Source organism: Cryptomeria japonica, chromosome 11, assembly GCF_030272615.1.
Source record: "Cryptomeria japonica chromosome 11, Sugi_1.0, whole genome shotgun sequence".
In the NCBI taxonomy this organism is placed as follows: domain Eukaryota; kingdom Viridiplantae; phylum Streptophyta; class Pinopsida; order Cupressales; family Cupressaceae; genus Cryptomeria; species Cryptomeria japonica.
In genome coordinates, this window is record NC_081415.1 from 25,548,766 (window position 1) to 25,565,528 (window position 16,763).

The 16,763-nt window shown below is 34.2% G+C and overlaps 1 protein-coding gene across 1 annotated transcript; it reads right to left on the bottom strand.

Moving 5' to 3' along the window:
• Positions 1-1,056: 1,056 nt before the first annotated feature.
• Positions 1,057-15,747, bottom strand: LOC131070821 (DAR GTPase 3, chloroplastic). Its single transcript, XM_058006479.2, has 11 exons — positions 15,591-15,747; positions 11,569-11,654; positions 10,597-10,664; positions 5,798-5,935; positions 5,561-5,677; positions 5,219-5,362; positions 4,964-5,050; positions 3,293-3,408; positions 2,838-3,019; positions 1,680-1,737; positions 1,057-1,588 (listed from the first exon to the last, which is right to left on the bottom strand). Exons 1-11 carry the CDS (start codon positions 15,671-15,673, stop codon positions 1,456-1,458), a joined length of 1,212 nt encoding a protein of 403 aa, XP_057862462.2. The 5' UTR covers positions 15,674-15,747; the 3' UTR covers positions 1,057-1,455.
• Between the last annotated feature and the right edge of the window lie 1,016 nt (positions 15,748-16,763).

The window sequence follows — 16,763 nt, forward strand, 5'->3', positions numbered from 1 at the left end:
TAAAAGATTTAATGTAATTATAAAAGTGAGAATTTTGGGGCACCTTGTCCTATATTAGATATTAGAAATGAACTTGCATGTATTTTGATAACATTTATTGATCAACTACACATCCACAAGAGAACATGTATTAATGCATATGACAATTTTTATTAGATATTGTAAAGCTTTGTATTGGTTATAATGCAAAAGTTCTTTGGGGTTTGGGTGTGGCTATTGGATCCTTAAAGAGAATATTATAAAACAAAAAGGATTAAAACTAGTGGTAATTTAATGATCATATTCAAATCACACATCAATTTAGTATGTGAAACCTTTCATTATAGAAGACTCAAAATAATGTTATCTGCATTTTTACCTCAATTATTGTTCATGACTATAAATATATAGACAGAAAACCTAGTAAAAAAAATGAATAATTTTTTTTACTTATCATACAGATAGTAGTTCTGAAAATGCCAAAACATACATGCTTACCGCTACATTTTTTTTTCAACATGAATGTTTTTCCTCCTAGATCAATGGAGCCCTTTTTATAATAACATTTTGGTTTGAATACTGCATAAGAAAACCCAATAACCCTATTTGAAATATAACACGTTTTGATCGATCTTAATTTGTAAAGATATGCCTGCCTAGAATTACATATGCTAGTTCACACAATTTCAGCCCTCAACATTTATATACATTAATATACAATATGTCAGCTCAACCAATTGTAACCATCAGCATTAATACACATTAGCATGTAATATGTCTTTTCAAGCTTTGAAAAGGAGCTTCTACTGTAAAAGCCCTAGTAATAATATTTTCCTTGACAGTTATATACCAATTTCCAAAATTAAAAAAAAGAAACAAAATTACGAGTAAAAATTTAGCAGAAGCACCCTCATCCACTCTTATATTAAAATTCATTTTATATACACGCTGATGGTGGAAATCTTTGCATTTGCCGTAAATAAAAACCTAATTGGCAAATATTGTTAAGATTTATGTTATACATTTTTTTTATAAGATCTAAAGTCACCTCTCTTGCTAACCATGATGAGTTTTTTTGAGTTTCAAACAAACGGTAGGTTTACAAATGTGAACTTTGTGGCACTAAAACTCAATGGGCATTCCGGACAAGTTTTGGACTTGTGTCACTGCCAGATGCAAGGGCAGCACATTACACTAGACCATAGTGACAGAACTTTACATTTATACATTTAGTTGATTGATGTGGTCACGTTGGCTTTGCTTCTAATATCAGCTTTTCTATTGTCATACACATATATCTAAAACTTTTTGTATAGCATTTTGCTAATATCAAGATGCATCAGCTTTCAGGTCTTGTATGCTCACTCAACCACAGAAGGGGGGTTTATACGTCAACGTGGATGTAATCAACTTTTCAAACACTATTGCAACCATTGGAGCCCAAAAAAATATTGAACCCTCTATTATGTTAGGGCTTTACATGGTATTTGACGGAGGCCTCTCAAGAGCTATCCAACCGAATTTCCCTTTCCGAAAGTCATATAAGATACGGAAGGCAGCTTGAGTCACATCTCCATTGAACAAACGTTGTGCCAATGCCTTTACAAATCTGTAAGAAGGCAGATAAACAATGCGCAAAAATCAGTAGGTGACATGAAATTAAACTTTAATACATTCTGAAATAGTAATGAAAAACTCACATTTCTCCCGAGCAACAATCTGCATTTATCTTATAGCGATTTTGAAGAACTCCTGCTCCTGCATCAGTCATGAGGTTTCTGAAAGCTATTATATTTTTTGTTTCTTTGTGAATCAATAAGAAGATTTAGAGAATCAATAAAATTAGGGAGAGGTTTATTTAAGAGCCAAAAAATGTAACTGGGATGTCTAGAAATGGTATCACAAAAGGAAGAATTGAGAACAAATTAGAGTCCGAAAAATTATTTGCCAAGAAAATTGAAGTCCGAAAAATTATTTTCCAAGAAAATTGAGAACAATGAATGCAATGTTCTATAAATGATGGTAAGTCTGAGGCAATGCCGTAACCATTTACTTAATTTCTCCCCAAAACTGGGCCAGACACCTCTGAAATTGGCATGGTATCAAGATTCGTCACATTCCCTAGTGTTGATTGCTAGAAAGATGCAACAAGGATGCTTGTGTATATTAAGGGAAAACTAAAATGGGGACTACAGTGCACCTTCAATGATGAATTCAGTTTTTTGGTCAATCGACTCATATTAGATAGAATATCTTACATCTAAAAAAATTACATAATATTCTCAATTAAATCCAGGATCTTCAATAATTTTTTACAGAAGCAAATGTCATCACGTGGGATTGTAACTATCAATGCAAATGTGTTTTATCATGATAAGAAATTAACATTCCCACATGTACATCATTTTTTACGTGTATATCCCACACAGATGGAGACCAACGTCCTGTTGCACAATAGAGAGTTACATAACTGACGCCCTTGATTTTGAAAACAGGGAATGCATTGTAAAAAACCATTTGTACAGTATTTTGAAAAAGGGCACTTTCTACTTCGCTTGTAATTGCAGTGCGAGAAGCAAGCTTTTCTTCAACTTCTGTCGTTTTCTTCCTTGTAACTAGGATCCCTAATGCTTCTCCTTGCATGTTATATATTAAATATATTAAGACTATTAAATATATTGGCTTCAAATTGAACTCATTCTATTTTTGACATATTTAGCCTAGGTGTGTTTAATATATTTACTGGGACCATACATGTCACTATCAAACAAACATCTATGATATACAAATCACTACCTTAAAAATATGAGCGTGTGTGTGTGTGTGTGTGTGTGTGTGTGTGAGAGAGAGAGAGAGACCTGCATCTGGATGCTGCTTCAGAATCTCTACGAGAATTGCAGCTACACCAGTAACAGCATATGATCTTTCTCCTATATCATCACAAATTGCCAATTTGATTGCAGGAGCCTGATCATTAAAACGCATCGGCAGTATACCAGGGGAATCTAATAGATCTAGGTCTTGACCAATTCGAACCCACCTTTCAGAAAAAGCAGAAAGTAAGTGCAATGCAAAGAGATCTACTACTTTCTTTGATAATTCTGTAATCACTTTTATTTATATGTCATTAATTAAATATTGATTCCCTATTTCTTAGAGATGAGAACATGTAATATTAAAGAAAAACCAAAAAAATCTTGCTAATGGGCACTGGTTAAGATGATCAGACATGCATTAGAACAGAATGCCTATGTAACAAGGAAAAATGTTAACAAAACATTGATAATGCCAGGATCAGTTAAAAGAAACGCACTTCAATTCCCGGGTAACACCTGGTCTGGATGCTGTTACACAGATCTTTCGCTTAAGCAGGCGGTTAATCAATGATGATTTTCCTACATTTGGATACCCAACCACTCCCGCTCGAGTCTGCATTAATCTAAAACATAAACATGCATAAAGAAACTAATATTAGCACCCTGATTTCTCTGCTCTCCCTAAACATAATTTAAGTATATGTTTAACTAGTGGTATAAGGTAATAAATTTCTGTTAAATAAGTTATTTATAACAAAGATTTATTATGTAACTACCTACACTATTTACAGAAAATGTGCAAATTGTATATTACTATAATCCAGTGTTCCTTGGAGACACCCCCCCAACACCAAAAAAACCCGCAACCCCTATAGGGGATGTTTCTGAGACTTGGGGTCTTGGGGGAAACGTCCCCCCCACAGCACCACCACCTCTGCTACCTCTGTTGGTGATGCCGCTGGGTCACTTTCTATATACTGATTGCCAAGATTACTAGGAGACAGGGGTACTTGGAGACTCTGGAGACTTGTACTGATACTGGTAAGGCTAATTTTCAAAAATAGGGGACAATTTTTTTTAATGTAGTTCAACAATTTCCAGAAAATATCATGACAAAGAATTTTGAAAATAAGCATAGTGGCAATGTTTAACTTTAAAATTGAACAAAATTTGAAATTAAAAGTGCTTATATTGATGGTATCATAGCCAGCCTAAAAGGTTTAGTGAAAATAAGGCAATATAGGTGTTGAGCACACTCAATATTGTCAACCAATTAGTAAAGGCAATTTCTCTTTTGACCATTACAATGACAAGAAATCAGTCATACAACTATTTACGTCCCTCTCAAAAAGTCTAAACTGTCAATAGATCCAATCACTATAACTTTGCATGGATTTTTGTCTTCCTGCAATGCGGTTTCCTTATTAGTTATTTCCGTACGACTTTGTTTTGCTGCAGGCTTATTTTATTTCTTTGCCTTCTTTTTTTGCCTTTCATTGCATTTTGCCCTAAGTTTTCTGGTGGGAAACGTCAATTTCTAGTTGGGAGACTTCAGAGATGGCAGCCAAAAGCATGCTATGCGTAGGCAAGTTTCCAGAGACGTCTCCAGTACTAGAGATGCATCTCCGTCTCCGAGATGCATCTTAGGGGGTAGGAGACAGGTCTCTTGGTAACTATGCTGATTGCAACCTTTAACTTCGTGAAAATTAGTTGGCCTTTCATGGGGCAACCATAGAGGTGTTATATTGCAGATTTTGCCTTGAAGGTTTCAATTGAACTCTATTTTTATATCAGCACTGCTCCCCCACTACTACTCTGCTGCCATCCCCACCCATCCCCAAATTTAGGCCCTTGGTGACCTTGTCCCCAAAACCCGTCTCCACGTTCCCCTGTTCCCTTGTCAGGAAACTTCGTGGAACATTGCTATATTCTGTACTCTCTAAATATAATTTTATGTCTCGCTTAAATCCAATTTTTTCTCAAGTTCAACAATGAAATTGTCAAATGGGTAATTCAACCCCAACCTCCACAAAATGGTGATTCACCAAAACAAGTTTATGCTCCATCCAAGCTAGCAATTATTTTGAGAAAGGAATCAATATAAAAACAAAAGAATGCACCCAGAGAGATGAAAGATAAAACATAATCACAGATTGGTAAGTCCCTACCGCACGAGGAAGAAGTCCTTTAGCCCTCCTCTTGGCATTAAAATTGTTAGCTAATGATTTTGCAACTCTTGCCAACTTCAATGTCCCCTGCACTCTTCCATGTTTTCAGATACATTTAAAATATAAAGCACACAGGTCTAGAAGCCACACTAATGAAGAGAGTTTAAATAAATCATATATTTATGTTGCCAAATGTTGTAGAGTGCAAAGAATTGACCAGCACAAGTACATTGTAGTAAAAGTTAGATCACTTACCATTCCAAGCTGACCATTTGCAAGGACTACTGTCATCCCCTGTTTAGAGAAATATGTAGCCCATTTATTCTTGTCTGCGGTTGAGATCATGTCTACTTTATTTAAAACTAAAATTTTCTTCTTATCACCAATCCATAAGTCCATCTGTCCAAATTGAAATTTTATTAGTCTGCATCAAAGGAATGATCTATGTGTTATTCTATGCGTTATTTCAAACAAATACCAACCAAATTGATTTCCTAAATTAAGAATTTAAACCTTGAGGAGATTGAAATGCCTACGCAGCCATACTTGTTAACTGACTACTGACATGCCAATCCAGGTCTAAGAAATAGGCTTCACCTCTGGATGTCCAGTTGCCATAGGTATCCTTGCATCACGTACTTCTATGACAACATCCATCAACTTTAGCTGTTGCTTTAGTTCTCTCTCTGCTTTCGCAATATGACCTGGGTACCACTGTCAGGTTAGAGTCATGTTAGTTGAGTTTATTTCAATGAAATCCACTCATGGAACCTACAAAGTAAGACCATTGGCATCATTTGTGCCATGTTGCAAGTCTTGTTATGATAACTCTACCTGGACTCGTGATGACCTTAGCCAGCGATTGATATCCAGATCGTAGTCTGGCAGTTCAATATCTGACTTAAGAATACGATTTCCATTTGTAGAAACTTTTGAGTCTTCTGATGACAAGTTTGGGACCCTTCCCCCAGCCTGACGGTAGATTTAAACTTCAATTTTCAATGCAATTCTTTGAACATAAAAAAATAAACGCAATATATTAAAATAATCTAAATTTTAAATGCTAAATTGGAAGAAATAAGCAGATATGCAACTAAAGATAAATTGCAAATGTAAGATTTAATATTGAGAACGATTTTTAATCAGACCATTAGACAGAATCCCTAGCCTGCCAACATTGGCATGTTGTGATGTTTAAGTTGTGGTGTTGTTGCTCTTGCCATCAAGGTTCAAACCCCACAGGGGTAATATTGTTGAATGTTTAAATGGGGATGAGGTCCCCCATTTGTGACCGCAATGGTTCATAGCTCTGGTCAAAAACATTTACCTCTCTTCAAAAAAAAAATGAAATCCCTAGCCTGACAGATATGAGATCATTGTTCATTCAAAATTTGACCGCCACTTACCCCCTACTTTTTAAAATAGGGGTAACACCTCCAATCTCTCTATTTAAGGACAATTAAAAGGCCTTTTACAACTTTGGGGTCTATATTTTTCAAACATGGGCACACAAAGACATTTGAGTACATTGCCTCACCATGAACAACCTTTCCAGTCAGGATCATCTGTTAATTCATCATCATAAATAATATCATCCACCTAGGGCCCTGTTTTATGAGAAGACATTAGAAATTAGTTGTGGTTCATGCATTTGATCCAGCAATGATGAGCCAATCTTGATAAACTCCATTGTCCAGTGGATGAGGCATTAGCGTGACATTCTACTTCACCAGTTGATTTCTGTGTCTTGGCAGGTGGTCTTATCATCAAATGTGTCTAGGAAAGCCTTGTTTGGTAGTTGTCATTTTTACATTTTATATTTACAGCAGACAAGATAAGCCACAATTTCCCGAATTCCTTATTAAAACCTCTAACATACCCAAAACAAATTTCCTCCCATGAAGATTCTTATAATGTGCAAAGATAAATACAACCTTCCTTATGGTTAATAAATAATAACTTGCACCTACAGCATATCACGAGGCATGTTTCATAACTATGGCTTCAATTCATACTATCTAATAATTTAACAGACTACCTAACCAATCTTCTACAATTACAAGTACTAGGTACTAAAATAGAGAAAACACAGAGTGAAAGGTACATGGTTATAAGTTCATTTTGATTGATTGCCTCGTCAGAGCTTCGTGTGCATTGCAAAATGAGTCTTTTGAAAAAGTATGGTAAGTTCCCAACTGGACAATTTTTATCTCTGAAGAAAGAAGATTCACACAACCTAGGTAATTTTATTTCACTCGGGCTTCCAGTGCCTTTCAATAGTGTCACATGCATTCAAAAACAATTTTATCCCAAAGCAAGTTCCAAGAATGACAGTTCCATTTCAGAATGGTACCATAGAAAATTAAAATATATTTTCTAACTAAAGGTATATCAGAAGGTATGTTTTTTGCCTATAGGCTATGACAATGTCTTTGATACAGAACATTTGGATTTTGTACAGTACCATCTAATACTCTAATTGGCTATTTTCAAAAACTATTTCCTGTATAACAGCGCTTAGATCCTATACCAAGGAAACTTAAAAGATACAAAAAGAAAAGTTCTTTTGATTCAGGCTCTCACCAAACGTCCTTGTGCATTTGGAAATAGACCACCTTGAATAAGTAAGAAATTATTTCTTCAAAGGAAAAAGTCATGGCAGAGGAAGCTTGTAATTGCAATTCATTGGCAGAGAAAGATTCTCACAACTTAGAAAGTTGAATTTACTCAGGCTAACAATGCGCACTGAAGGGTATGCAGAAATTACCATTACTAATTCAGCAAAGTTTCTATTCCATAGGCATCAATCACCCCAGGGCCTAGTTCACTGAAAGAATAAGTGTGTACTGAGTTTGCCTGAAAAGTCATGTATGTGAATGTCTAGTGTGGCCTTCTTATCCTAGCTCTTCCCTATGGCTGCTAGGGTACTTTTAAATCCCATGGACCTACTTTGTTCATTTGCAGACAACATAAATCTCTTTCTTTCTTTGTAGTGGCATGCTTTAAGCTTCAGGACTAATTATTTTCAATTTAAAATCTGAAAAATCAAATAAAAGACAATTTTTTTATTTAATAAAAGTCAACTCTTCCTGCATTAGTGCCTACATCAACTTATGTCATGAATCTGCCAACAATGCAAGAATCCTCTAACACCCCAAAGCACAATGCTTTGATTTTGATGATTGACCGACTATCTTAGGGTTTTTGATCTTCTCGTTGCAATGGCAAGGCTCATTTTGCCCCAAAATGTTCCAAATGACAAGTGATCTGCAAATGCCTAATAGAAAGCCCTTAAAATCCTTGTAGATTTGGTTTCCTATGATCAATTTGGATGAAACAAAAAGAAAAACGGACTGCCATCAAACTCAAAAATGCACTTACAAAACAAAACCCCATTTAGGAACCCCCCAAAATCTGGTATTTTTTATCAAAAAAATATATTCTCCGAGTCTTCATTCAATGCATTAGAAGAGCATACTCAACTTTTCGAGCAAGTACAAGATATGCAACTTAGATCTCCAAAAAGGCTAACAAGAAGCAATTCGACATGATCTAATACCATGTAAGATTTGGCCATGGAATCAACCACCTAAGATATAGAAGCTTCAATTAAAGCACAAAAGAGGCCCAAAATGAGAAAATTGTTCTATTTATGAAAGGATGAACATATACAATGAATCTAGATTCTCAATTGCTCAAATGGGAATATATAGGATACATCGACAAGAGATGTGAATATACAACCAATGTGGGATAAAGGAGATATAGTCACATATGTGCATGTCATCTTCACCAAACTAGGAAGATACAAGTCACATGATGCAAGTACACCCTACATAGGTAGATACCTACCTTTGCAAACTTATCCTATATTAGGTGCACATAATGCATTACAGTAATTAACTAAATGCAAGAAAATAATATAATGCACCAACACTACTCTATTGTCAATTCTAATTCCTCCATTTGAATCACTGATATTATTTGGGTCAACTACAACAATTCCCGTGCCTAGACCTATAAGATACAAGCACAAGAAAAAGTTAAAACAAATACAAAGAATGAACAATTGTTGCAATAATGCAAAGGACACAATCCTATTGAAATAGTAAACTTTACGGTAATGCAAAAATAAAACCAGTGTTAAAGGTCATCCTCATAGTCAAACTGTTTCGGAAAGTGTCATTGTTGATTCAAACTTTCCATGGAAGCCTAGGGTCCCCATGGTGCGCACATAATTTTTGAAATCGTTAAAACTTCTGATGGAAGAGTACTTCACAATTATTACTCCATAACCACCATTGAACTATGGCACAAAGACACTTTGATATCCACCATATTTGACTTTTAATCTGTGAATTGGCAAGCATTCTCACTTGACATCTTATTGATGCAGGAGAGATGCACTATCAGAATACTGTTTGGCTTAGAAGCCAGGTACTAGCAGTATTTACTACTACAAAATTCACTTGAACCTTGCACATAAGCTAGTTCAAATTGTCTCACATTACTACATCTGCATTATGAAAGGAAATATGTCCACTGGAACATGAGCTCAGGTCATTATAATGGAAACCGTTCTGCCTTAGGAGTAGGCAAATGTTCTGACCTATAAAATATGCCATTGAATGAAATATGGTTGAGTTCACTGCTCTGAGTGCTAAGAAATCTTCTGTTTGGCAGGTGGCATCAGTGAGGTTCATTGCAATATCTAAATGATAAATTCATTGCTGTATTTCAAGCTGCTGATTATATGTTGACCATATTGAAAGCTCTGTGAATATTTATTTCTTGCATTGATTATCTGAAATTCTATGGAAATTGAACATCTAACTATAATTTAATGCTGCTGGAGCTTTTTGAGATTGGAAACTACCATTTCCTTGTTTAAGATAGAATCAGACTCTAGTATTGAGCCTCTTTCTCTACAATACACCAATCCTCTGAAACTAAGCCTCCTTATCTGAGATGGAAGAGGCTCTAGTACTAGCCCTCCTGCATAAGATGGAACCAAAATCTGTATTGAGCATTATTTCTCTGTGTATTCATTTGTTTATTGATTGCTAGTTGGATTTTTCAAAAAGATCCCATATTAGTGACTACTTCAAACTTCAAAGCAATGAACATCAAGTACAACTTATAGGTATTCAGACATAGTTTGGTTGGTAATGGCCTTTCTCCACAATAGTCTTTTAGTGTTGCTTGCTTAAGTATCTACACTTCAATACTATCTAGTAACTTGTCTTCTTGAGCAGTATATTGGCTGGTGATGACCACAACATTCATTCAACAGTGTATATGATTGATTTGGTTATAACATAAATAAGAACAACAGGTTTGATAATTAAAAGCTTCCTGTAGAAGATAGAGGATGAGACACAGTCTGAAAGAAGATAGATTCCAATTCTTCATGAAAATAACAAGCACAAAAATCTGCATCAAAATTTTGCAAGCAAAAGGAATATTTTTCTCTGTTTAAAATACCAACATTTATTGTTGTTTGCTATCCATCTTCAGTGACATATGGCCAAGTTATGGTACTTTTGACTCCCCAAGCAATTGGTTTGATTGCAAACAGTAACAAAAGAGAAAAGCAGTAATCATGTATCCTTCATATGAAATAAGAGGCTCACCTTGGGAAAAGGGTATCCTGCTTGTGATTTGGCAACATCATCTTTTTCCAGTAACATTGTCATGTTAACTGCAACAAATCAAGATTGTCTATAAAACTTTACTTGGTTATGGAATATTAGCAATAATTTTGTGTCTTTCTTGATGGATGTCAAATTTATATTGAATTATAAGACAATAGTGATCTTTGGCTACATAATTATTGTAAATTTAAAAATAAATTCACATTTACCTACCTTAGATTGATATAGAAAATCAAATAAGAGAAAAGGGAAGCACACTATGCAGTGCCCCACAGACACTTTGACAACTGAGACTACAGTTAATTGACAGGAGTAACCCATAGCTCTGTTATCAGGTGAAGTAAATGAAATTGGAGACTGAATCTGGAAAAACTGATTTTCATCAAACCCCTAATATAAAAAAGCACAATAACATTTGTATAGAACATATTAAAAGAAAAAAAATTATATAGGAAGAATCCATCAACATCCCAAACATTTCTGAGATGTTTATGGATTACGCTGGCCTGATCAGGTGTTTTGAAATGTTTCCAGGTATTTCCATTATGGAACTGGCAAAATGTCAATGCGGGCTCCCTATGATGTTTCCTGCAAACTTAGGTCCATAATATACTAACAAGCCTACGAAATATTGAAAAAGTTACCCAGACATAGCATAAACTGGGTGGATTCAAAGAAACAGCCTTGATTTATATAAATATTATAATTTATATAAGTTAACAAATGAAAATTTTACTCCTGCTGCTTCTAATCAGTAATCTCTAAAGTGGCTGTCAAACTTTCATTTCGTACCCGGTACCACAATTAAATTATTAATTAAACAATACATATACAGTTCATGCCTCTGACACGTAGATTTGCAATAGGAAAAGATGATATACCAAGCCAAAGAAACAAAGAAATTAGACCAAGGGCCAATAAACCATAAGTCATTTGAGACAGGAAACATACCATTTTTCTCTGAAGATTCAGAAATACATGTGATCAATCTATATCTTTTGAACAGCGTAGGTGCCTTTGCCGAGCTAAATCTGGAACTGTAATACAAAGCACTACATTTAAATGATGCATTCAATTCTGTAAATATATTCCAACAAGTTCATTCCAACTTTGTAACTGTTAAAAGTACCATCTTAGAGTAACTTCAGGACTGTCACAAAATAATTTGTTCAATCACATGTAATATCTCTGAGCATCCCCAAAAAGAACAAAAAGAATTCAGACATGCTATAATTAATAAAATATTAGCTAGTGCATGAGATCTATTCATGCCCAATTTATAACCATCCACAGCTACATAAAAGGATATATCAACTAAAATGGTATCCAACATTACACCTTGATTGATGAAACACACATACAAATTGGATACCTACAAAATATGAATGACAAATTAGGGCAAAATTGGCAAATGAACTTCTCCACAAATCCTTCCTTTGAAAGTTGAGAATGTAAATATCAGCATTTCTTAAATTGAGAAGGATAATAATTACATTGTGAGAGTTATTTACTAGAACAACAAAAACTAGACCTGAGGGCACTAATCTTAAGAAAATAAAGCAAGATAATCAAATGCTACCAAGCATAATCAAATAAGATTGTGGTCTAATGATTGAGGTTGGCAGTGTTGCCACACAAAAGAACCAGGTTCAACCCCAAATGGATATAAAATTTGGGTTGACTCAAAATGTCGGGAACACTGTAAAGGACTTGAGAGACAAATTTCATCAACACGGAGAACTCTATCATCACCTGCAAGTAATTATTCACCTCACAAACCAGGTTAGAAATGCACTGTCTACAACAGAGTGCACTCCAGATTCCAACAACAACAAGTACCATGTCAAAATGACAACCTATAAATCCTACCCTTTAATATCACTTCTGGTCTATTTGGAGTAGTCAGAGCTGTAAATACGAGAAGAAATTCATAGAGAAATGCAAAGGTAAGCTGACTACATCAAGTGCTGAACACTATAAAAAAGAGTAAATGAATTCAAACTATTATAGAATAACTTCCTAGAAACTTCCAAGATATCGCAGTTTAATGTTAATGGGGGAAATTTGATCAAGTCCCATGTTGTAATCACCATCGTAAAGCAGCTCATAACTTCTATGAACATGTGGTAAGGTTGTGAAGAAATGATAATAAATCATTTCCTATCTTACAAGGAAATATTTTGTAATTCTCACAACTGACAGTTTGATAATCCCAAGTCTGTCAATAAAGAGATAATTCAATTGTATCATTATCTGTAAGTTGTAACTAATTTATTTTTGCTAATACTAATTGATTTGGCTTCATTGGCAACTGCCGCTGCATACCAGGCATTTAGAAATATGGTTCCTATAGTCTGATGCATGAGCATCCTTGGGCAAAACAGCAATCTTCCATCATCCCCAAATTTGGTGATTTACAAGCACGGGTAGGCAAGAACAAAATGGTTACTCTTTGATCATTTAGTCACAAATGAACTCAACTAAGGCTTATGAGCCACCATAATGAGGATGACATGGTTAAAACATGTCTGCAGATAGATTCAAGCAATGCAAGATTGTGTAAAAACAGCTAAGGGAAACACTCTTCCACAGTAACTACATAATTGCTGCACAAGTCACTCCACAACAGTCATACAGTTGCTGTAGAAGTTGTTCCACAACAATAAAACAGTTGCATCAGAAGTCATTCCACAACAGTCACAAAGTTGCTGCAGAAGATGTTCCATAGCAATTTTGTAGCGGCCACAATGTGGACCTGGAGAAAAGCAATGTTCTTATTGTGGATCTACTTGTTGCAGCAGAGTATGTCAACAAAGACAGGACGTCCATATTGTTTAAGCATCTCATGGCTGCCAAGTTCAATGTTGAAGCAGCTCCATACAGCATTGATTGATATTGATGAAATTGATAAGCTCGCGAAGAAAGCAGAAAACCTGAACGTTTTAGATGTATCTGGAGCAGTTATTTAGTTGGTATTGTTAAAAAATGCTTTAAGGAAAGGTTATACATAATATAGAAGGGGTCTCGCAAGAATCCCCACTAAAGATTCAAATTGATACAAATTATATACTGTTCATTTGTGGCAGGGTCCAGAAAGACAACCAATTCCTTCCATTAGCTCTGGAGCACCTGGGCATCATCATTAAGCCCAATGACGTGACAATACAACAGTTTAATCATCTTTTTTGGAGTTGAAATGTCATTGTTGTTTATACATAAGCGGTAGAATAAGTTTCAGAGTCAAGTCAAAGAGTTAGAACTACCCTGGAAATCAACCTCTAGAGTTAGTTTTCCTGTAATAACCTAAGGACCTCTATTCAAGGGGAAGGGCCTTTAAATAAATAAAAATACTAGTAATCTACCTGTCACATCTTCTGATTTGTAGAAGTTAAAGAGTCTGAAGTTGGTATTGTGTCTGTCTAATTGTATCAACCTAAATAACTGAATAACTTCATGTCTTCGAACATGGAAGATGTCTTACTGAGGGAACTTGGAGCTTGGCTGCGAGGACAAGTATGTCATTTGTTTTAAGGCGGCACAGAAAACTTATGAAGCATTGAAATCCTGGTGAATTCTTTTCAATTTCAACTTTTAGTTTCTAAAATTTGATGGTGTAATAATAAAAATTGTTGTTTCCTTGAAAAGAATATAAGTGGTTTTATGTTGAAACAATCCAGATTCTGAACCACATGGAGCGCTAGGGACTACGATTGTGCACCCCAGAGGTCCTATAGGTTCAAGTCCTAGCCATCCATGAAAAATTCAGCACGATATCATAACTAGACTATGAACCTCATCCATAGAAATATGGCTTAGTGGTAACAATATAGTTCTAAAAGTTGCCTGGAACTCGCAGAACAAGCGCACAAAAAGCGACCAGCTAGTAACTAATCAAGTATGTTTCTGACCCAAGTCCTATTGAACTTCTGGCAAGTACTCACCAAATTTTTCCAAAATTGCGGTGAGTACTCGCCAAGTCTGTACCAAAAACTAGCCATCAAATAGAATTTTATTTCAAATTCCTTTTTTTCCTTGCTTTGGATTCAAGCGATTTTTCAGCATTCCTAACTCACAAACAGCGCCCATTGCAGACCAGACAGGTCCGTCATTCAATTCCCAGCCACGAGATGGAAAATAGACATTTTACCCAAAACCCAAATTTCTCTGGAACTGTGAAAGGAAAAACTTTATTTCGATGGAAATTAAAGCCAATTTTCAGCTTTATAAAACAAAAATGATTCGGAAGATTTTGACAAACAGAGCCACTTAGCAATAAAATAGCCACTAAAATTAATTGCCTATAACCACTTTTTAATTAACGGGCCGAAAAAAAACATGCAAAAAAGGGGTTTATTCATAAAATTTAAGACAAGTGTTCATATTCAAATGGCTAATATTTTGTCAAGAAAATTTGACAGAAACTAAACATATCTCGACCATAACTTCGAGTGAATTTTTTTTTTGGTAACTCAGAGGTGTCAAGCTCAGCACTCAAAAGGCAATCTGTTTAATCCTCTGGGCCGCATGAACACCCAAGAATGCCCATTCTCAATGAGGCTGACTGAATTGGGTTTCCAACCTGCATTGTTTGTCCGTGTCTTTGAACGGCTCAACCATTTAGTCTACACCCCGGGGCTGACCTCGAATTGATTTTACAAGCTTCAAAAAAGAAACAGAAAAAATCCAAGTTATCGAGAATCCAAATTGCAAAAGTCTAGCAGTAGGGTTTTAAGGTTTAGGATTTTTGCATGTGTAGGGATTTTTATCAGTTGTTCGAAAATATCTATTTCAACGTAGGTTTGTTTCTTTTGGCTTTTTTCTTCTAGCGTATGAAAGCAGGAGAAGTTATTTTACATTCCCAGTTCCTCTGCAACTTTTTTTCTTAATCCGAAGAAAAAAGGTATTGCATTGGTGATTTGAAATACGAAATTTAAAAATAAAAATAAAAAACATAGATTCGGTTTGAGAAATGCCTGCGAAATTCCCCGAATTGAGTATTAGTTGCAGGAATCATACGGGTCGGCAGAGAAACAGAAGAGATATTTGAGACCGCCATTGATTTTTCTTATTTGTTTCGGTGGCTGCCCCGCCAATAATATTGATGATCCATGGAAAGACAGGACACTTTGTTCTTACATTATCCATGTTTTTATTTATTTAATTATGCACATATTATGCATAAATATATGGTAATAAAAACTAAAACCATTTAATTTGACAAATATATAAATGTCATATAATATAATTAAATGAAATAACTAAAAATAAATTAAATTTGACAAATATATAAATGTCATATAATATAATTAAATGAAATAACTAAAAATAAATTAAATAACTTAAATTTAAATTTAATGTAGTCAATTAAATTAAATTAAATTAAATAACTAAGTATTAAAATGAAAACTATATCATGGTAAAATTTATGCTGATTAAAATTTAAGAATTGTACAAAAATTAAAAAATCAAATAAAGCAATCAAATCTATCATATTTCCACAATCCATTATAATCTTGTATGCAAGTTTCTAGATTAGATTGTATGAGCAATTTTTACCATCAACGTTTCAAATCACACTCGGATGAATCGCGAAGTGTGATTTGAAACGTTGATGGTAAAAATTGCTCACACAATCTAATAGAAACTTGCATACAAGACAAATAAAACAACTTAAATTAAATTAAATAATTTGAATAAATTAAATTAAATAGTATTTTTTTTTTAGAAAAAGAATAAAGTAAAGTTATTTTTTTTTACACACATCATTTAAAATAAATTAAATTAAATTAGATAATTGAAATTAAGTAATTTAAACATAGTAAAATTTAAGCTAATTAAAATTTCAAAACTGTACAAGTATTAAAACATCAAATAAAACAGCGTAACTTAAATTAAATAATTTAAATTAAATTTTATAAATAAAATAAGTTAAATTTAATTAAATAATTTAAATAAAATAATGTAACCTAAATTAAATTAAATAATTCAAACATAGTAAAATTTACGCTGATTGCAAATTTATGAATTGTATGAGTAGAAAAATCAAATAAAAAACTTAACTTAAATTAAATAAATTAAATTAAATTAAACAAATTAAATTAAATTAAATAACTGAAGTAAAGTGGATAATCATATAGGTGTTGACA

Bases quoted from the DNA above. Each gene is read 5' to 3' on its own strand.
- LOC131070821 (XM_058006479.2), bottom strand. From the start codon at position 15,673: ATGGCGGTCTCAAATATCTCTTCTGTTTCTCTGCCGACCCGTATGATT. The intron at 11,655-15,590 runs GCATTTCTCAAA...TTTGTATTACAG, and splicing joins CAATTCGGGGAATTTCGCAG to TTCCAGATTTAGCTCGGCAA. The intron at 10,665-11,568 runs GTATGTTTCCTG...GATTTGTTGCAG, and splicing joins TGAATCTTCAGAGAAAAATG to TTAACATGACAATGTTACTG.